Raw genomic sequence first — 23213 nt, forward strand, 5'->3', positions numbered from 1 at the left:
CTATCTTATCACTTAGGGTATTTTATTCATATCGGTGCTCTGAACCTCGAGTTAGATGTTACAGTCCTCTTGATGAGAGTCAGTACTTTACTTGGTGACAGGTATGGCATGAAGCAGCTTAATATAGTGGGCGCTTCATAAACATCTATGTGTTTGTTAATGGGTAGCATTCATATCAAAATAGTCAAGAAAATTGGGTGGGTTCATATGTGCTGAGTGTACAGAGGTCAGATAAAAATGTGAAGTTAATCTTAGTGGACAGCCAGTCGACACTGGCTGGTGGATTGATCTTTCTTGATAGATTTTTTCTTTTTTTTGTTCATGATGATTGAGTGTTTGAATCAATGGGCTGGATGGTGGGCTTTGTATGGATGCAGACTACCTTGGGACTTGCCCTTAGAAGATGCCCCTTGGGTGGCACTGGCCTCCCCATGAAGCTCAGCAGGCAAGTGCTCCTCTACACTCCACCTAGTGCTCACCCACGGGGAGTCCTGGGAGTGACCTCCCAGTGTGACAGGTCAGTCGCTGACTGTGCTGGCTTCATGTGTCACTTCTTTTGGAGCCCGTTCAGCCAGATGACATGTCTGGACGCGCCTCATCGGCACAAGGAGGGCGGCTGCTCCATGATGTTCCTTCCTGAGCCAGGGCACAGAGTGCAGAGGCTCCTCCTAGCACATGTCTCCAGCTGGCCTGGTGCAAATCCAAACCACAGAATGCTTCTCTCAGGGCGGGTGGGAATGTGGGTGCAGTGCATAGGCTGGGCTGTGGAAAGGCCTCCTATTTCCTCTTCATACAGCCAGGGATGTGCTTAATTAATGCCTCTCTGACCCAGGAATGTTCCTGGGAGATCTCAGTCCTGCCTTCTTTTCTGCTGTCCACATGGCCTGGGGACTTCCCTGGGCTGCATTCTAAGCTAAGGGCCTTGTCAACCACAGGTTTACCCTCACTGGCCTCTTCTTAAACCACATCATCAATAACTATCACTTGGAGACCCCATGCAGACCTCTAGCAAGCCAGCCTGACTGCTCTGGGTCCCCTGGAGCCACTGCGTTTCCCTGTACCTCTTATTTCAGCCCTCACAGAGCAGTGGAACATGGCCAGCTGACTCCCTAGTCCATCCTCATTCTTCACTCTGTCCTGCCATCATCTTTGGCTGCCCACTGGCCCATCCTCCTGACTCACCATAGCAGTCCCTCTGTCTGTGTTAATTGAGGCCTTGCACCTGGACTGTGCACTTGTTTGAGCCCAGTGGGAGCAGATAGACCAGAGGGCACAGAAGGGGGAGGAGCAGTGAAGCAGCGAGTGAGGGTTCCCTCTACAATTTGGTTTCCACCCTCCTGTTGGCCCTGCTGGTTTCAATGAGTGAATGAGGGTGGTTGATGCTTCAGCCACCGGTGTAACCAGATCTCTGTGGGCTCTTGAAAAATGGAGCACTCTTCAGCCACAACTGTTTGCAATTAACTTTAACATATGGTGGAATTTGTTTTTGTGTCCATAAAGCATGATAGGCAGTGAGGATCTGGCAGGGAATGCACCTCGCTTGTCACGCCCTGCGCCTAGCTGGTGGGAGGAATCTTTCCACTCTGGAGCACTGAGGTTGTTGGTGGGCTGAATGGTCATAGATGACTCAGACGGGGCCCTGAGCCTGCCTGCTGGCCCTGCACAGCCTCTTCCCACCAGATGTTTCTACCTGCTTAGCAGCAAGGTATAGTTTTTGGTTTTTTGATAGCACAGGTTGGCAGCCTCTGGACTTAGTAACTCTTGCTTCTCAGTTTTGGCCACTGTCCAGTTCCTGTGCTCTGGATAAAACTACACCTTCTACTGAGGGTGCTGGGCAGGATCAACATGGCTTGACAGACCATATCAGCAGGAATAAGAGGTCAGCCCTGGGCCTGACTACTCAGTGAGTTGGATGAGTTGGGCCTCCAGTGACAGAAGCACTGAATGGGACATCCATCCACTGGAGAACTGTTCTTGCTAAGCGTGAGGTCTGGCGGCATGTGGTACTCTGCTGGTTTGACAGTTCAACAATATCACCAGTCCTGGGCTGGCCAGATAGCTCAGCAGATTAAAGCACCTGCTTAGGCAGAGCACAGCAGCCAGGGCTCAATCCCTGGGCCTGCTGTGCTGGACCCGCCCCTGGGGCACGCTGAGAAGCCAATTGAAACTGGGTACAGCGGCATGCACCTATAATCCCAGTGCTTGGGAGGCTGAAAATAGGAGGATCACTACAAGTTCAGTCTACATAGTGAGACCTGATAGACCCTGTAGACCCTGTACCAAATGCATAAAAAAATAAAAATAAAAATTCTAGCCCCAGGTAGGACTTCATCGCCTAACTTCTCCCAAGATAACTTTCTATCCTCACAAACAGGGCTCAGAATGAGAAGGAAGGGCAAGGCTCACAGCTTCTGTCATTGTCTGTTGCTTATTCACAGAGGAAAATCTATCTGAAAACTCACCAGCACCCTCATATCCCTCATATCCCTTTAGCTGTAATGGAGCCATGGCCCACACCAGTGCTAGTCATTGGCAGAGGAGAAAGAGATAGGTCTGACTGGTTCAGACAAATTATGACGGATCCAGGGTTGGGGCTTACTGCTGCCAGTGAAGTCAGATTCTTAGCAGGGTGGGAATGGAGGTTAGCCATGTCTTTCTTGTCAGAGGCTGTGGCCAGGTACTGGAAGCTGAAGAAGAGGACAAGTCATGCCTGGAAAGCATAAGGTAGTGGGAAATATGAACACTGTGTGCAGATTTTTCCAGCCTCTCTTCACATCTGACCTGTGTGCTGGCCCTGACAGCCCTCTTCCAACAGTTCTTTTACCTCATCTTAACCCTCTGCTCAAAAACGTGTCAAGGCTGTATTTCCTGTACAATAAAAGTTGAAGTCATCTTAGCATTCAAGGCTCTCCTCTGTCTTACTGAAAGCAGTCTCACATCTGGCAGGAAGCACAGATTTCCTGTTGTATCTTCTGCTACTCCCTTGTGCGAAGCAGGTATCAGTCCAGCTGATTTATCTCCTTGGGGAGCACTTTTTTGATTGCTCCAACAGGAAGTTTCCTGAGTCTCCTTTGAGTTTCTATAGACCTGGTTATTGGAGACCTGGGTAGGTACAGGTAGTCTTGTAGGGGTTATGAAGCTTGGGCTGATTCTTGAAGGCTGGGGAGAGTTTGGATTGGTGGAGAGGATAGAGCCAGGGAGCTGGGGCAATTTGGTACTATCTGTGAGCATGCTGTGGCGTCTTCAGTTGCCCACTCTCCTTCTGATTAGAGCATCTCTGTGCTCTTTCTCCAGGACTGTGTGAACTTGACTTGGGGCTACCATGTTGAATAGCACAGACAGAGGACTTGTCCATCATTGCAGAAAAGTCTGTTGGCCAGCAGTGATTTAGAGAGTCACCAGAGAGATGTTGGATGGGGCTGCAATCCAGGTGTTCTTTGGTGCAGGGACAGTTCCCACAGTTATTTTATTAGTTTGTTGTACTCTGACCTGTCAGTATCAGAGTTATCCTCTTATGAGGATGGAGGTTTTCAGCAGGGCACTCCAAACAGCATTGCCCTTGGCACTGGGACCGTCTGGATTCATTCTTTACCTCCTCGCTCTTGTCTCAGAGCCTGCAAGGAACTGAAGTGTGCTTGGAAAGATGGGAGTAAGTAATTGAGCAGCAAATCCATCTCTGGACAGCTCTGGTCCTGCCTTTGGTGGCCTTCCCAGGGATGTGAGCTCCTCAATCTAGATTCTGTTTTTTTAATTGTTTGCTTTCTCCATACTAAGGATTGAATCCTAGGCCTTCACATGAAGTTATACCCACACTCCATATATATATATATATATATATATATATATATATATTTTCAGACAGAATCTTCCTTAGTCCCTGAGTTGCCCAGGCTGGGCTCTAACTTGTGATCTTTCTGCCTCAGCCTCCCAGAGTGCTTGGATTACAGGTCCAAGTCTAGGCCTTCACGGATGCCACATGCTTGGCTGTTGGAAAGTTTCTGCAATCCTTTTCCTTAGCATTTGCCATGGTGTGTAGAAAGTGCAGCTTTATTCTTAGAATTCTCATGGAGCCTTTCCTGAGGGTTTTGCAGTGACTTTCAAAATTTTTCATAACAATGTGAAGCACGTCTAGATGGGAAAACTTGACCATCTAACCGTGAACTCTTTTGCCAGCTGTCTTTCTCTTTAGTTCCTCAGTTGCTGCTGATAACTGGTAGTATGGGTATCACTAATCCTATTTTACAGTTGAAGAGATTCAGGCTTAGAGAGGTTAATTATCAAGACTAAGGACTGACAGCTGATAAGTGATACAGAAGGAGTTTAAACCTGAACTTCCTTGGGCTCTTCTAAGACACCAGCGTTGCCCATGAGCACATGTCTTATGCAAAGACCTCTTAGCATCCTCTCACTCTCATGTCCCCTTTGCACACTCCAGCAGTAGCTGCAGGAATATCTGCTTGCAAGCCTACCTAGGTAGCGCTGTCTTTCAGCACCGTTCCTGAGGCCTCAGCACTTGTGGGTTGTGTAGAATGCAGGCTTCACTTACCCAGTCACTCTGCTCACTCCTGAGCCATCTGTTTCCCAGTTCATGACTGTGGGCTTAACATTGGTCCAAGATCACATGGGGGCAGGTGCAGGGCATAGCCACATTACCTGGTGTATGGCACAGCGAAGTCATAGTGCTTGGCTCCCCTTGTCACTACACCAAAGCACCCAAGGTGGTCCAGACTCTGCTCCTTCCAAGCTGAGCTTCCAAGAATTTCACCAGCTGCATCCGGCAGGTTGATTTGCTTGAGGGAAGGCTGACACCCTCTCCATGTTTGCTCCCCACCTCTTCTGGGTTACCAGTGTCTGTCACTCCATTGCCTCTGTCCAACCTCACTTTTCCATCCTGAAGATTTCTTTCAAAGCAATTCATTTTGGTCAGCAAACATTCTAAAATTGCTCCAGTGTGTGAACCTCAGTCCTCCTCCTGTCTCACCCCATTTCTTTGGCAGAGCTGTGTACTCATGCCCTGCACAACCTCCCGCCTCATGAGGTCCTCTCCCGGCCATGGCTCCCCACTGGCCTCTGGATTGCTGAGTCCGGGCTCAGTGCTCTGTCCTCACTTTTCTTGATCCATTGGCAGCAAGTAATGCTGTGTGTTCATTTCCCCTGGCTCCCTAGTCTTTTCGGCTCTGTCACCTCTTACTTGGAATGGCTCAATAACCTCTGAGCTGGCTTTCTTCCTTTCTCCTTATCCTTCCCACAGATAGCTTTCTAAAGGGCAATAATAGTGGGCCATTAGAACTTAATGTTAGGTGTGCACCCAAAGGCTTGTGAACGGCTACTCAGATAAATACACACAAACACATATTCATTGCACTGTTCACAGCAGCAAAATGAGAGGAATAACCCAAGTGTACAATGGATGAACAAAATGTGATGTAGCACACAATGGAATATTATTCACTCATAAAAGATTGAAGTGCTGAAGCACATTAGTGAATTCTAATGAATGAACCTAGGAGAACCTAGAAGGCATTCTACTTAAAGGAACTATACATAGGCTGGGCCTGGTGGTGCACATCTGTACTCTCTACCCTCTAGGACCCTAAGACAGGAGGACTGCAAGTTCAAGTTCAGCTTAGGCAACTTAGTGAGATCCTCTCTCAAAATAAAGGAAAGGCAGGAAAACACTGTGAATATGTCCGTGCTAAGGCCCTAAGTTCAATCCTTGATATTTCAAAGGAAAAAGGAAAAAACTCTACACAAAGATCACATGTTATGTGATTATAAATTGTATGACATGTATATAGTATGTGTAATGGAATACAAATTGATAGTTGTTCACGTTAGATGACAGGGTAGATGGAGGGTGGGCTGTAAAGTGCCTAGACAAGAAGGCCTTCAGTTTTGAATGATAGAAATATTTTGGAATTAGACACAGGTACCATTTGGATAATATTATAAATACACTAAACACACTGAATTTTCCCCTTTGAAGGATGTTAATGTGACTTTCACCTCAATCAATTAAAAAGAAAAATAGCTCAGTGGACTAAGCGCCTGCTTAGACAAGTGCAGGGACTGGGGTTTGATTCCTGGCACCACATGTTGTGCTGGCCCTGCCCCAGGGTGCGCTGAGCCAGCCACTGAGACCAGGCGTGGTGGTGCACGCCTGTAATCCCAGCACTGGGGAGGCTGAAAGCAGGAGGATCACTATGAATCTTAGCTGCATAGTGAGACCCTGTACCAAATACACAGAAAAAAAATTAAAAGAAAAAAGGAGACTTTATCTAACATGTCACTTCTCTGTAAAATGGTGCCACCAACTTTTGGAGCAAAGGTCAGCGTTCTTACTGCTCTCTATGGGGTCTTTGCCATCCTGCCCAGTCTCCCTCGTGCTGTAGAGCCGACGCGTAAACGGCTGCGCTAGGCCACCACCTGTGCCCAGTCTTTCCCGCAGGACTTGTCTAACCTCATCTCTGAGTGCTGCTCCCCCTGCCTGGTCCTACCAGCCACACGGGACTCCATGCCTGTTCCCCGATAAGCTGCTTGTGTCTGGGCCTGGGGCTTTTGCACCTGCTGCTGTGCTTTGCCCAAGTGCCCTGCTGACAGGTGTGGGAGAGACACAGTCCTCGCCAGCTCCTGAGGTCTTTGCCCAGATGTCAGCTCTTCTGTGGAAACCAGGAGCCCCCACTCCTGGCATTTCCTGTCTTCATTGTCCCTTCAGAGATCCACAGCACTCATCTCACACTTTATTTGGTATCTGTTTGTTTTCATCACATGGAAGTTCCGAGAACAGTAAGTTTTGCCCAGTTTGTTCTCTCTTGTATTCCTGCTGGCCATGACGCCACACTGGTCTGTGGAATTCTGAGTACGTTGCCTTGATAGCCACAGCTTGAATAATCAGCACCCACTAAATATGTCATGGGCTTGAATATATAAAACCCTTTCTTTAAATGACCTGTACTTTGAATTCCCTTAGTTACCAGGATGCTTATGCTGCTTTGCAAGGGCTGCTACAAAAGTCATAATTCCTCCCCAGACATGTCCATAAATTCTCTGGCTGTGCCTTTGAATTTGTTTTCCAGATGGCAAAGGCATGTTGTGATATTTGTCTACCTTTTTCTCTTGTGACTCTTATTTGGGGAAAGAATAGACTTCCTCATGGAGGTAGGGTACTTGCCTGTTTGAAGGCCTTGTTGTGGCTACAGTCTAGTGAGCAGACGTGTCAGGGATGATGACTAGGGCCAGATTTTCTCCTATTGCGCCTGTGAGAAGGTGGGACTGAGGTGGGTACAGTGTGTGTAGCTCCTCCTGCACAGCCCTGGAAACCAAGTCCGATGAAACAGCTGCATGGTTGCCCCTCTGCCTCTTTGCCAAAAGGGCCCAGGCTGCCTGCTTTCGTGCTTGGTTGTTGGTAGTCTGCCAAACTTGGAGCTAAGACAGCAGGTGTGTTTCTCCTGGCCTCTGGCCTTTGCTTTGACTTGGAAGGACAGGCCTTCCACTTTCTATTGTTCTTAAAATTGTTACCTGAATCCAAAGGTCTCTGTGAAGCAGAGGAAGGGTAGACTCCTGGGGCTCCCTTTCCTTCCTCAGCCCCTGCCTTCTGGTTCCACCTTTTGGACTTTGGGGATCTCTCAGTGGCTGAAGCAGAGCACAGCCATCCCTGGATGCTCCTGCTCTCTTCAAGACTTCCTGTGGTTGGAGACACCCTAGATGAGTGAAGAAGCATCTTAGAGCTTTTAATTGACACCAGCAGCCCTCAGCAGCACGCCTGCCTTTACCACCACTGCCTGAGACTGTCATTATTTATTTCCATGGTGATAGAGGTGCTTACAAAAATTTTCTCCCAAACTTCTTGCTGACACACACTCTGAAACCAAGTACCTACCCATCTAAGGAGTGTGTGTGTGTGTGTGTGTGTGTGTACATGCATGAGCACATGAGCACACACAGCTCTGTACTGCTGTCTATAACCATAACTTGTCACTGTGATTCTAAACTGGAACTCCTGTTTCATGGCAACTTTTGTGGCTCGTCAGCTCCCTGTGTCTGTCTGTGCTCTGGTCCTCCAGGTACAGCCGATGTGGGCAGCAGAGTCATGCACAAAGCACCCAAGATGAACATTACACTACAGGTTGGCATGCCAACATGGTGCTTGGGTGAGGGTGGGGTGCTGGCTGGCACTGGGCTAGGCTGCTTGGATTTTCCATTTTTGCCCTGTGCCCACTTGCTTGTTTTACCATGAGTTCAAAGCCTGGCACTATCCTGGACCACTGATCTCAGAGTCTGAGCTCTGTAGTAAGGAGTAGAGAGCAACTTTTCACCTCTTCTTCCTGGGTAAAATATTTCAGTATAATTGATAATCTTACTAACTCAGCTCTCCCTATCCAGACCATGGATTGATAAGGGTGGTAGTATTTCACTTTAGACACAGAGGGCTTTCAATTTACAAAGTGCCATCCTACCATGGGGCTAGGGCCACCATCAGAGTGAAGTTGGGGAGTGATATAGTGGCAGATTTCATGGAACCTCCAACTTTACAAAGTTGAACAAATTATTTAAACCTTCAAGTCTTTATTCACTCACCTGTGAAATGGGAATGAGTTTTGGGCAGGTGACATCCTCTGGTTTAGTTCTTGGTAGGATTTCCTTGGCTACTGTGTGGAGAACCAACATGGCAGGTGGCAAGAGGGAGCACATAGACCACCAAAGAGGTTGTTGAGATAACCCACAGGAGGTGTGGCGAGGCACGGCCTGTTGGGGGACCAGAGAGATAACGAGGAAGATCAGCTGCTGTTCTGCTTTGAAGGTGGAGCAGAAATTATTTGTCAACCATTTGGGTTTTTTATATGTATTTAGTAAAGGGTCTACAGGGTCTCACTATGTGGACCTGACTAGTAGTGATCCTCCTGTCTTCAGCGTCCCAAGTGCTGGGATTACAGGTGCACGCCACCACGCCCAGTTTCAATCGCATACTGGGTCCGGTGTGGCATGCTAAGGATTGAACCCCTGTCCCTGCATCTGCCTAAGCAGGTGCTTTAATCTGCTGAGCTATCTGGCCAGCCCTTGGGAACCATCTGGATAAGAGGTGTATGCAAGAGAGGAGTCGAGAGCAGACTGAGGTGTTTGTCCTGAGCAACAGCAGCGACAAGGATGCCAGCTGCCCACAGAACAAGGAAGGTTGTGGTTGGAATAGATTTGAACTGAGGTAAGATGGGTGGAAACTCAGGAATTTTAGCTTTAGCTTTGTTTTTCATCTTCCCCATATCAGCCAGTTTTTATCGGGAAGGGAGAGAGTTAAAATTTATGGGTGAGAAGAGAGTTAGAGAACAAAAAGTGAATGAAAACATCAAGAAACAAGGACTGTATCACATGTACTGCGTCAGGCTTGGGAACTCTTTTGGGGCTCTCGAGACAGCTGAAGTCTAACTGGATAGGACAACAGTGCTGTCTCAGGGGAAGGAAGCTCACAGAAGGTGCAGGACCCTGGGATGCTGTGCACAGGTGTTGTCACTGTTGGGGTTGGGGCTGGAGATGGGGCACCCTGCTGTGATGTCAGATTTACCACTGAAGGATGAGGGGCATAGGATCAGATAACAGAATCTCACCCCTTTCTGCCTTCCTTCAGAGCTGAGAAGTTTTGTAAGACATTGCTTTGAGATCTTACTTTTGAAGGCGTCCTGTAAACTCAGATCACCCCAGAGGTGTTTCGTCACACAGAAAAGGGAAGATCCTCAGCATCTCCCTGCAGCTTATATGCCATTGTGAGAAAGACTTTGCTCTGTTGTCACTGGAAGGTTTTCTTTTCTTATTTCTCTTCCCAGACTAGGCAGTCCCTGAGAGTAGGCATGGTGTGAGGAAGAGGGAGACAGTAGCTGCTGTTGAGGTCTTGCACATCATTATGCCAGAGGTAGTGATACAGAAGACATAGAAACAAACTCATGGCTCATCAATGCACATCTAGTTTGAAATATAGTGCTGTTGGTGCTGCAGGTATCAGCTGATTCTAGGAGGAGTTCCTGAGTCATGACAGTGTGACTCTCTCCTTTGATGTACAGCACAGTAGTAATCATGAATGAAAAGCGATGTGACCAAATCAAATAGATTCACGGAGAGCTTGTGTTGCCTCCTGCTGGGGTCCTAGAATATTTCCCATCAAGAAAGTCATCAATAATACTCTGTCCTTCCTGTTATTACACACAAACACACACACACACACACACACACACACACACACACAGATCAGGAACACACATTCTTTGTAAGGATATACATTGTATTGGCTACATGCCATGTACTCGAGCCAAAAATTATGAAACAATAGGAATCTCTGCCCAGAATATCAGATAAATACCTCATTCCCTCTGTTCTGTTGTTTTCTGGGTATGTTTAAGTGTGTCCCAGGAGGCTAATGAGAGGAAAGGAAAGAAAAACTGGCATTTTTCAAAGGAAACCAAAGCATTAGTTCCCCAAAGAGCAAATATATATTTTCCATGTGTCTGTTTTATGTTTCTTGCCATTGTTGCATGTCTTTGTAATAGTATGGAAAGTCTCTAAGTCATGCCACCTTGGCCTGAGTTATTGGAATCCACATGCTCACCACAGCCTTGTACTCTACAACCTGATCCATAGAGTGCTTTCCAGAATCTGGCAAAGGAGAATGGGAGGGAGAAGCAAGCCTCCAAGAAGGAAGAGCTAATTATGCTGCTCTGTGTTGACTGCTTCAGCTTGTCAGATAACATTCACTCATTCAAGAGCCTGGAGAGCTACATCTCTGTGCCTAGCTGGGCCAGGTCATAGTCTCTTGCTTCTGACCATTGATTCAGCCTCAAGCTCTGGATGATCCTCTCAGCAATCTTATCTCTCTTTGGGACCTAAGCCACTGTCCTTCCTAGACCTTGATCCTTTCCATTTGTAAGAGGAGGCATCTCTTGGAGGTGTGACAGCTAGGGGAACATGGCAGGAACCTGGGTGTCTCAGGGCAAGTCCACCTAGTGGTAGCAGTCTTTTAAAGAAGTGATCATTTGGCAACTCAGATGATATGGAGAGAGCGTCTGCTCTGAATATATGCTGGGTAATGTTAGCAGTAGCTAAATAGCAACTGTTGACTCTGGCTGGCCAGGGATACAGCCGGCGACTTCCTGAACATATGCTGGGAGGTGGGCAATGAACCTGAGTGTTGCTCAACAATGAGTAGCTAATATCAATATTTACCATGGGTTAGGATGGCCCATAGCCATGGCTGCCTCAATGAAGTGCACCCTCCATTTCCTCTCAAGGATTTACCTTCATATCTGTTTGTCAGTCTCTAATAACATAAGGATGCTTATTGAAGTATAATTTGTTATGATAATGAACAAAGTCTTGAGACGTATGTGAAGTTGTTTTTGGCTCAGTTGGCTGAAATAAATGATCTTATACAAATATTTCTATGGGCGGATGTCTGAAATTGATTTCAGGGAAGAGTTAAAAACTACTATTTATGGCACGCAGTGAGTGCGTGTGTCTTACACCTCAACTGCATTATCTTACTGGATCTCTGAAGTGTCTCAAGATGGTTATGGTCTCCTTTAGTCGCCATAGAAGTGGAACCTCTAAGAAAGCCTGTAACTTGCTCAACTTCTGAGAAGCAGATCTGAGATCCGAACACTGGCTTCATGTGACTTCAAAGGCTTAACAAGCAAAGTTGTGAGTCTACCACTGCAAGGTAAACCACAGGCAGGCAGCAAGGTCTGGGAAAGGTGAAGAGCCGTACATGTTCCTTTGCACTTCTCGGTGAAGCTGCCTCCCAGACACCATACTTTGTCGCTCTCTCTCCCACTCCTTCATCCATTGTATGGTCCTCCCCAGGCACCGCAGGGACACGGAGATTCCCATTGGCCCTGCCAGCTACTATTGTTTTCCATTTTCTCACCACGGCAGAGGCTCGGAGACTGTCTCTTGTAGAAGATCCTGCCACTTCTATTGTCCCTGCAGACTTTCCCACCGCCCCAGGACCATGTGCTCAGTGGCTTATTGTGGTGGTGTTGGCTCAGCCTCAAGGACAGAGACCTTGAGCCAGCTGACAAGGTTGCTCGTGTCATTTCTTCTAAGGACACAAGCCATGCTTTTGGTTCCCGATACTTTTGAATGCTCTTCTCTCACCATCTCCTTCAGTTTAGCCACATGGTCTCCCAGACTCACAGCAGCAGATTTCCAGCAGACAGTTTTGGCTTCTGGCCAATCCCTGTCTGCCAGGATGACCTCAGTTACCAAGTCAACATGGCACCTAATCAGTGCTGCTATGCTGCCCCCTGCTGGAGAGGGTGGGAACTGAGCACAGATGCCTGCCTTCTTGTTAAGAAGCTGGACAAGACCCTCTCCTGTTTCCTAAACCAAAAGTCTCAGGTACTTTGATCAAAACTAGTTTCAGCATTACTCGTGGAGATGGACACAATCTGCGGTAGCCTACTGTCCAAGACTAGAGAGGGCTTTGACTTCTTATATTGGTGGGGCAAAACAGCATACCACAGTGGACTTGAGTTGGAATGAGTCTTCTATGACTTTATCTCATTGTTCAACCTTCTAGTTGTCTGTGCTCTGGAGGCTTTGAAAAGATCATTGAAAGTGTTCAGGGCTGTGGGTCAAGATATTGGCCTTTTCAAGCATACCACTGGGCCAGGAACTGCCTGGAGTATCATGACGGGCCTCCTTTTTTCTTTTTACTCAGTTCTCATGGCTGTGGAAGCCTTGCCATGTGGGTGGCCTTGAATTTGGCCACATCAATTGTGATATATATGGGGTGTGTACGGGAAGTGTGTCGTTGTGTTGGGGAGAGGTAGGAGGAGTCTCAGGGCATGTGGTGCCTGGTGTGTCCAGTGGTTGATGGTCAGGTGCTGGGGAGGTTGGAGGAGGCCGTGGCAACTCATGGGTGAAAGGGCAAGTCTATTGATACTGAGAAGAAAACAAAGCCTCAGTTCCACTCTTGGTTGCTCACTTTGATATGTAGAACAGGAAAGCGGTTCAGGGGACTTTGCTAGAACAGAACTGTTAGTTAGGTATCTTGGTCAGTGCTCTCCAGAGAAACAGAATAGATAGGACAGATACAGATATATGATAGAGGATTCTTAGGCCGATTGGCTTATGTGCTATGAACCTGAACAGTCCCATGGCATGTCATCTCAGATGAAGAGCTGCAACAGCTGGTGGGCTAACTCTTGGCATGGGGCTGGAGGCCCGAGGACCTGGAGGCCACAGGTGTTAGTCCTGGAGCTGGCAGGCTGAGCACCGACTGGATGGTGTTCACCTGCATTGGATGAGGGCCCTTTGTCCTCATTCCACTGATTCAAAGGCTGGTTTCATCCAGAAAACCCTCCAGACACACGTAGAAAAATGTGGTGCCAGCTGCCCGGGGATCCCTTAGCCCAGTCACGATGACAGGTGAACTTAAGCATTGCAGGTAAGACCTGTGCAGGTGCTGCATGAAGGCCTACACTGGGCACCTCACCGCAGGTGGGATCTTAGGCCTGGCCGTGCTCTGGGCCTGCTGATGCTGTCAGGGCTGCCTGCAGGCCACACACAGCACTGCACCGAGGGACTGCCTCGCCCACATGGGCAGCCCAGTCCTTCCTTTCCTGTGCTGCCTTCCCTTAATCCTCCTTCACTTACCCTTTGTCTTTATGACCCATCATCTTTTCTTAAGTAAAAACAAATTCACCCTTCCTAGTTATTAGTCAGCTTGTTTCTCCTTCCTCATTATCATCCTCATCACCATTGCAACCATTATCATTTCATTGAGGATTTATCAGGTGCCAGAACTATGCGAAGCAGCCTTTATCCCTTAATTTAGTTAATTCAAACAAGGACTCTATGAGGTATATTCTTTTATACCCACTTTATGGATGGGCAAACTATGGCTGCCATAGCCCAATCAAGGTCTCAGAGGTAGCATGGTGGATTAGAAACGGGGACTTAATTTAATCAAGTCACCACGTGTCCTTCTTTTGTTCCTGTTAGTTTCTGTGACAGTCTTTCTTTGGATTGGCTGCTCATTTTTTCCTGCATCCAACTCATCCCCATGTCTCTCCCTATACAGTAAGTCCCCAGCTTAGAACATTCCAGTTGTAAACTTTCACAGGTGTGCTATGCAAGATTCAGTTTTTTGGCTTATGAACAAATCTAACTTATGAAAAATTCTCCCAGAGCGGCACTTGTTTGTGAGCTTGTACTCTGTGTATTTTGACAATGGTGACCTACCAGATCTCCAGTATTTGAATTCCCAGTAAAAATCATGTCCTTTTCCAGTCTTTTGGGAGTCAGAGTGGACTCTCGCATGGCAGTGATGGGTCGTGGAGGATCTTCCCACACTCTGCGTTCCTGCCCTAATCCCTCTCTAGAGTGGACCTCTTTCAGGAATTCTTTCTGGCTCTTTGGGGTTCGTGAACCTGAAAAGAGCACCTTTCTTTTTTTTAAATTTTATTGATAAACAGCAATGAGACAGTTTCAAATCAAATCGGTAGTACAGATTCAACAAATAACACACTGCATATATTCTTCTTAGTGGTTAATTGCTGTACAAGATGTGGACTTGTGATCCTATTTACAAACACCATTAGAACAAATCATTCTATTCATTAAGAGAATGCAACTATATATCTATCCTAACCACTTTGAATACACAGATACAAAATGGACATTCATCTGTATCCCCATTTTTTCTAAGTTCTGTTATTGAATACTATAGGTGTGTAAACTCAGCAAAATATTCTAAGAGTCCAGTAACCCATAATAGCATTGGGTCTTCTGTTTAACTGGCAATGTCAGAAATTATTGGCCTGAGTCCCCCACAGCTCAACATAACAGCATGGCTTTACTTCCTATATTTCATCTTCATACTTTTCTACTGGCTGGTTAAGACCAAGGTAAAGCAGGACCTGTGCAACAAGAGTTGTAGCTTTTGGGTCTCAGAAGGTCAGTGAAATCCCCTCAGGATTTATCGTGAGATCCTGTACCTCAGATTGTGGAACCTTTGTCAGTGTCAGCCATGTGGATGAGTCACGGCCATTGCTTGGCCAATGGAGCACCTTTCTTTTAACTTCTGCCTTTCACATACCTGTAAGGTGTGATCAAAATAGATGGTGAATGTTCAATATTTTTTTTAAAAAAGGTGCATTGCCATTAGTCTCCCTCAAAATACTCCTGCTTGCTTTTAACACACTGGTCCTGTCATTCTGAAGCAGTTCAGAAAGTTCTCTTTCATGAGTAGCTATAGGAGGTGTGGTCAAAACTGTGCTGCCAAGCTCCATCCCATGGAAAGGCAGGCTGCTAAAAACAGTACGGTGTCCTGTTCCATGTTACTCACCAGAGCTGGTACCCTGTGACTTCGTCCTCTTCCCTGCAGGGGAGATAGATGAATCAATTCAGGAAGATAAATTGAATCAGTTTAGGATATTGAGGCTGCCGTGACAGCACAACTGAAGACACTTAGAAAACAGGGCTTCCAGAACTGCTTCAAAAAGTGACAAGAAAGATATAGGAGTATTTTGATGGAGATTAATGGCAATATGTCTTTTACTATAATAAACTTAAAGATTTATGATGCCATGGTGGTGCATGCCTATAATCTCAGCACTTGGGAAGCTGAGGCAGGAGGATTGCTACAAATTCAAGGTCTGCCTGGATTATATAGTGAGTTCAAGGCCATCATGAGTTACATAGTAAGACCCTGTCTCAAAAAAGTTTTAAAGAGTCATGGTGTATCTCAATCACCCCACCTATGTGTGGGCTGCGCAGTCTCAGGACCTCCTCCAAAATGAACGCACTGGTCCCTCCCATGAGAGGAAGCTGATAGCTCCGCACCTGATCCTCCCACTTGTCTATCCCAAGAGGACAGTGCTGAGGGGAAGTGGGACAGAGATGGAAAGGTCCGAGAGGCTCTGCCTGGGCAAGTGCGGCCCCTGAGCTACACCAAGCTGAAGTGGAGGGAGACTCTCTTTGAGCTCACCAGACAGTTCTTTTTACTTTTACTCCTCATATTTAGTGAGATAAGGAAGAAACACTACCACTCGGCACAAGTTCTTGTCCTTTCCAAGCATCTTTTCTTTTGCAGTAATATAACTTGGGAACAATGAGAGTGCCGGTGTTTAGAATGGCAGGGTGATTTTCCTGGGGTCACAGAACAGAAACCAACTTCTGGGTGCCACCCAGTATCTTAGCACATGGTCCTGTGCTGCTGCAGGGGGGGTAGCGCAGGCTGTCCTGTGACTGCTGAGTCCTATGCCTCTTTATTGACTGTCTTAGAAATGCACCCTAGTGGTGTCTCAGGATCAAGCCCTTACAGGTGTTTTATTTTTTGTAGTCTAGGGGTTGAACCCAGGGCTCCATGCATGTTAAGCAAGTGCTCTGTCACTCAGCTACATCCCTAGGCTTTTTTGCATTTTTTATTTTGAGATAAAGTCTCACTATGGTGCCCAAGCTAGTCTTGAACTTGTAATCCTCCTGTCTCTGCCTCCCCTGGTAGCTGGGACCAGAGGTGTGTGTGCATGCTCCCAGCTGTATCTGCTTTTGAGGGTATTCTTGTTTTCTTAGTTATAGGGCTTCCCAGCCCTCTCATAAAATCATAAGACATAAGGATGAGCCTGAGTTATTCAGCAGACTTTGCGAAAATGGGAAGGAGATCTGGGACAGAGGGGGCAGGAGAGGGAGGGGACAGACAAGTAGTAGTAACTAAGATTCCATAGGTATATGTTCCAATTCTCTAAGATGAATGTAATTATTATGTATCACAAACATACTAATAAAAACTTTTTAGTTTAAAGGATTTCAAAGATGGTTTAGGAGCAAAATGCTACCTTCCAAAAAGCATATATATATATATATATATATATATATATATATATATTTATATATATATATAGTTATATAGTTATATAGTTATATAGTCTATATACTTGTTACATAAAACTTTATATTAATTAGTCATATTTATAATGTGTGTGTGTGTGAGAGAGAGAGAGAGCGAGCCTGTCTTTCTGTCTGTATATACCTTCTCTCTCAGCCTTGTTTTCCTTGTATCTATGTGTGGATGGTGGGGAACTTGAGGAGATTTTGTTGGGAGACTTACCCCAGCAAGGCCCATCCTGATGAAACACTAGAGATTTGGTTGAGGTGTGGGCAGCGTGGGCTTCTAGGGTTGAAAGGCACAAAGTAAGGAAGCGAAAAGGAATGGAGACATGTTCCTCTTTGTTCTCTAAGTTCCTGGCATGAACCTGGTCCCAGGCAGTACTTTTCATTAAGAACTGGGAGATAATAAACAGCAGACCCCTCAGTGGTTTGTGGTTTTTTGAGGGCCCTTGGTAAAGGCAGAGCCTCTGCACATGGGCCTGGGGCTGTTTCCCTGATGACTTCTTCTCTCTTCCTCGTTTTCCTTTCGTGTGGCCCCTCGCGCAGGGTAGGGTGGTGAGGTCTGCCTTTCAGGAGGGGAGGTTGTGAGGCCCAGGGCTTGATCTAAGAAGGACATTCTGCCTGGCAGCACATTGAGACTGCCATCGCCTGGGTCCATGTCCTGGGACATCGTATGCTCTGTAGGTGAAGTTGTGCCCCTGTCAAAGCCAGGAGTGGCCACCCTGCTGAGGAGGAAGGGTTCTCTTAGGATGGGGTTCAGGACACCTTTAAGAGATGATAAAATACATTAGGAGCAAATCCCTAAGTGTCATAAAAAGAGGCAGGGCCAAGAAAAATGACTCAGGTGGTGCTGTGCCTTCTAAGTCACCATCGCGTTCAGCTTCTCGCTGAAGCTTCAGTAATCCAGAAGGGCAGGACCCATGGTGGCTTCTAGCGGAGAAGCAAATGAAGGCTGTGGGAGATGAATGCAGGCTCCCAGCTGTACACCCTGGTCATCGGGGGGCCTGAGAACTCGGGCACAGTCACCAAGACTGGCCCCTTTGAGCCTTATGGCTTGTGACTGTGGAAGAAAAAGTGTAAACAGGGAAATGGATGGAACTCTGCTTCCCTGCCTGGCAGAGCGCAGAGAAGTGGCAGGAAGTAGACAGGAGGAGAAGAAGATAGGATATTGAGTAACTGGTAGACTAAGCTATATGGATGGGTCTCTGCATTGTGCTTTTTCTTAGCTACTTATCTCTCCTAAGTATATCCAACTGCGATCATTCATTTAGAGTCTGCTAGCTGGGGCAGGGGAGATAGCTCAGTGGTGTAAGCATCTGTCTGGCAACTACAAGGTCCTGAGTTTGATCCCCAGCACAAAAAAAAAAAAAAAAAAAAAAAATTGGTGAGTAGAGTCTGCTGGCTATGGGAGGATGTGAGTTCTTTGAGGACAAGAGTGGCCTTGTTTATCAGTGTCTCCACGGCTTCCTGAGATGGCTATAGTGGAGCACAGATAGTGTGGAGGGCTCAGTCTCTGAAATAGGTAGCGTCCCTAGTTTTCTTTGATGAGAAAGCCATCATGACTCCCACTACAGGTGAGGAAATGAGGTGCAAAGAGGAGACAAGGAGCCCCTGAGAGAGCTCTGAGCCACAGGAGAGTTTCTGATGGTGAGAAAACGCGGGCACCCGACAGTCCTGGAACCCTGGCCCAGCTTCCCGTGGCACGGTGTCTGCCAGAGAGAAGTCTCATTTGCATTCAGAAGGGGAAGTCACCGTGGGGGACGCGTCCAGAGCATTAGGAGAAGACAGGCTGTGTTTTAATTATGACCTGGACTTTTGAACAAATCCTTTTCTCTGCTCGTCTGAGCCTTAGAGAAAACAACTTGTGGGAGGTGTGCAGTCGGCAGCTGGGTCCACAGTGGTACCAGTCCAGCTGTGTACACATCTGGCACCCAGGTGGTGGGCTGCGTGTGCCTTTTCTCCTTGAATTGCTCTGGGTTTAGAGAGGGTTGCAGAGGTGAGGGCAACCTGGCTTGGACCCAGATGGGGAGAGCGGATAACAAGGATGGAGAGGGGCAGGACTGTCCCTCCGTGGGCCTCTGATCCCCAGTGATCATGACCACAGCAGGGTTTGAGCCCGGACAACCGCTGCCACTTCCTCCAGCCACTCCTGAGTCAACATGGCAGGCTTTCATCGTTGATCCATTCCCACCCTCCCTTCTCCAATTTGGGGGAAATTTTTGGAACAGGGAAAGAAATGAAAAGGGGAAGAGAAAGAGGAGATTAGCAGGCTAGAAGTTAGACAAGCACAGATGCTACCACCTGCTGCCGCAGAGTCTCAAGTGCTTGTTGACTCCCCGGGCGTTTGCCTCCAGTCTGTTTAATAGTCCATTGCTGGGGAAGGGGAAGACAAGCAGGGCATGGGGACAAAGCGCCTTTGACCGCCTCCTGGAAAGCACTGATTAGTTTGCTCAGGTTGTCAAGCAGTGGCTGGGGACTTGGGGCCCAGAGATGAACTGGGTGTATGTGGTGTCCAGCAAGGGAGAAGGGAGAAGGGAGAAGGGAGAAGGGAGAAGGGAGAAGGGAGAAGGGAGAAGGGAGAAGGGAGAAGGGAGTGAAGGCAAATACTTGGGGGACTGGTGTGAGGTTCCAACACAGACTGAAAAAATACACTGGGAAGCTGGAGGAAGAGAGGACAGAGGGAGTTCTAGTACCTGGAGTTCTGGTTCAGGGTTCTAGCATACTTTGTGGGTGGCGAAAGAGCCATACCAGCTCTTTGGACTATCCTACAACTTTACCCTTTTTTCTGAGACTGAGAGGCAGACCTGTCAACATAGGTGTTTCTGACATGTTCTCCATGGCCAAGGGCAGGAAAATGGGTGCTGTGGCCCAAGGCTTGTGTTGAAAGTAAGGCAGCAGAGGCACTTCCTGTTCTGCAGCTTGAGCCCAGGCCAAGGACGCTGTTTCCTAGTGGACCCATGGCATGGGACTGCACTCCCTTCTCCAAGCCATAGATTCCTTTGGCCAAAGTATTTGAATGCCTTTTCTTTTCTTGTGTCAGTCTGAGAATTTTCATCATGCCTGCCTGGGAATTTCTTTTCAGCTTCCTCTTTGCTTTACCCTCCCCCAACTTTTCTCTGCAAGGAAGCTTCCAAGATAAATACACTGTGTCCAAGTATCAGCTTAAATCCATAAACTAGCACAATTTTATGGTTGTGAAATTATTGAATGTTATAATGTTTTATATAAGCTATAGCTTTATGTCATTCTATTTTTTATTTATGGGACAAAGCTTTGCATTGTGCTTGTATTCTTTTTCCTAAAGACAAATCCCTAAGGCCAGGTATCTACTATCTATCTATCTATCTATCTATCTATCTATCTATCTATCTATCTAATTTTTTGTTCACTCTTCCATAGTATGTGAACTCCATGGGGGGTGTGTGCGGGTTGTCTTGTATCCAAATAAACCCACAATAATGCTGGCCACACAACAGACATTCTATGGACACTTGCCTCACTAGTGAATGTTATTGCAGTGCTGGTTTCTTTTCTTGCCTTCTCTATTAAAACAGAGTTGAAGGTGGGTGCAGCAGGGTGCATGGCAGATGCTAACAAATAAATGAAAGAATGAAACAGGAGAAGAAGAAATGATTGAGTGAACATGCAAATAAGCTTTTGAGTTGGGATTGGATGAACTGGAGCTGTCATGGTCATGAGTCTGTCTGTAGGAAAATTCCCTTCAGTGATTCATGCTTCCTTAACTCCTCCTGAGGTGGAGCTCATTGGCAGAGCGAGCTGGCATCATCTCCCTGCAGGTACTCTGAGTCCGCTCCTGCCTGTCTTCATGAAGATGGGAGTGGTGTGGACTTTCATGTGCTTACTCTGGACCTTCTGTCCCTCCTTCCATTCTCTCCCTTACACCCTCTGACCTTTCCACACCTATCAACTCTGGCCTGTGGGGACAAATGGAGAGAATATTTTCAGCAGAGTCCCTCTTTCCGCATTGTGCTGCTACTTTAGAAACCAAAACAGCTCTTTTTTTAATTTTGGAAATAGTAAAGTGAAGGCTATAATGAATGAATGCCACAGGCCTTTTTAGGGTACATCATCTTTGTGGTCCCTCCAAGTGCAATTTGCTATCATCAGACAAGAAAAAAAGGACTTTAAGAAAACCTTTGAGTCAGACCATCCTGGATTGTTACTCTTCCGGAGAGACCAGGCAGAGTATGTGTTACCCGGATGTTGAGTGTACTGCAGCCCAAGCTTCCTTGATCCCGGGTTTTGAAGTCCTTTCGCTGCTGACCCAAAGGGAGACCTGGCGGCAAGGTGGACCTTTTCATGGTGTCTGTCTCTCTCTCCTGCTGCCAGGCTGTTTGCTGTCAAGTGTGGGGGCTGCTTTGAGGCCATCGCACCCAATGAGTTTGTTATGCGGGCCCAGAAGAGCGTGTACCACCTGAGCTGCTTTTGCTGCTGCGTCTGTGAGCGGCAGCTTCAGAAGGGTGATGAGTTCGTTCTGAAGGAAGGACAGCTGCTCTGCAAAGGGGATTATGAGAAGGAGCGGGAGCTGCTCAGCCTGGTGAGCCCGGCAGCCTCAGACTCAGGTGAGTGTCATGCAGTGGACAGGGGCAGCAGTGGGGTGATAAACTGGAACAAGGTGGACGTCTATGTTGCTTTCTTCCTAGAGAACCAGCTCTCTGGGCAACGTATCTCCGTGGCAAGACAGTGCTGTATATTTCAGTGACTTTCTTTCTAACCTCCAAGTTATCTCTTATCCATCAGCTTATTGCTGTGGTGATGCTGCGTAACACATTTCCCCTACATTCAATGGCATAGAACCATAAATTCTTATTCACACATCCATTGTCTCCAGGTTAGGCAGAGTGACTTGCTTCAGGTTGAAGTTCTTCAAGTTAGCTAGGATCTGCTGTTCTCAGCTAAGCTTAGCTCCAGGCTTAGACCAGGTTCAGTTCTACACTGACTTATTTTGTGGTGCAGGTTAAAACATCAGCACCTGTAGGGCATGCTCTCCTGGCAGTGGTCAAAGTGCAAGAAGGCACGTACAACCCCACATGCACATTTCAAGCCCCTGCTCATGCCGTGTCTGTTAGTGTCCCAGTAGCCAAAACAGATTACAGGGTCAAACCTAGGTCATGTGGTAGAGAAATATACTCTGTGAGGCACAAAGCCTTGCTGGTATCACATACATTGCTACATGTAATGTGCAGTATGTGATAACATTAAAGGGAATGATGAATTGGAACCAGTTTTCCAGTGACCATCACTGACTTCTCTTAGTGTATTTGCTCATCTGTCAGATGAGACAGCTGGACACTAAGGCTCGACAGGTCACACAAGGTAAGGAACTAGAATGGATATGTTCTTCCCCTTCCTCACATACCAGTTTCCCGCTATACTGCCCAGAGGAGAGCAGAAAGAGGATAGGATTTGAGAGATTTTACGGAGCAGGTTTCAAGGGGCCAGCGAATTGAAGTGGAAAAATTTCAGTTGAAATTGAAACTGTCTAACTTAAGCACAGATGCCTTTTCAGGGTGTTCGATCTCTAGAGGTAGTATTTGTCTTCCCTTAAGAATCTGTGTATTTCATCTGGGTATGATGGTGGGTGTGGGTCTGTAATCCCAGCACTCTGAGAGGCTAGGGCATGAGGCCTACAAGCCTGGGAAGCTCAATGACTTAGCAAGTCCCTATGTTAAAATAAAATGATAAAAGCCTGGGGATCTAGCTCAGTGGCAAGACCCTTGGCTCAGTCCTCAGTACCAGAGAAGAAAAGAAAGAATTCATGTTATGATTCACTGTGTAGTGAATATGCTAGTGCTTGCCACTGCAATGGCATGAGGGAGAGGAGCTTTGGTGAGTTGGTGGTCAGACTACCAGGGTGATCTCAGATTGATGTGCAGACCTACAGAGACCTAAATTCTCTCTCATGTGAAAATAAGCACTGTGGTCTCAGTGTTCTTCATACACAACTGTCTGGGGTTAGATCACATTGTCTCTGCTCCCTCCCTCTAAGGACAAAAAGCAAAAGCTGGATCTAAGCAAAGATCATAATCACATTGAGATGCCCAGAGCGGACGAAGAACGTCAGGTCTTGCTTGGCCGTGTTTTCAGCGTTATATTCAGTTCTAAGCTTTCCTCTTTGAGGCTGATACGGGCAAACCAGAGCTTTTTATTTACGAATCATTCAGGAATCATATCTTGAGTGAGTATTTATTCTATTGCAGTCATTTGAGGATGAGGTGGTCTCACAAGCATGTCTAGTGGAGGAATTGTAGACGTGTAGCCTAAAAAATGAAAGACTGAGTGAAGACATGTGTTGCCTTCAAGTAGTGAAATCATACATA

At 46.9% G+C, this 23213-nt stretch overlaps 1 protein-coding gene across 1 annotated transcript in view; it reads left to right on the forward strand.

Annotated features, from left to right (window-relative positions):
- The window catches only part of Lmx1a (LIM homeobox transcription factor 1 alpha), a 163023-nt gene that overhangs the window by 90158 nt on the left and 49652 nt on the right, over nucleotides 1–23213 (forward strand). Inside the window, exon 3 of the mRNA XM_004639876.3 lies at nucleotides 21223–21455. Within this exon, the coding sequence (XP_004639933.1) occupies nucleotides 21223–21455 (233 nt within the window). The remainder of the gene's footprint in view (nucleotides 1–21222; nucleotides 21456–23213) is intronic.

Source organism: Octodon degus, unplaced genomic scaffold (genome assembly GCF_000260255.1).
Source record: "Octodon degus isolate 3935 unplaced genomic scaffold, OctDeg1.0 scaffold00116, whole genome shotgun sequence".
NCBI classification, from domain to species: Eukaryota; Metazoa; Chordata; class Mammalia; order Rodentia; family Octodontidae; genus Octodon; species Octodon degus.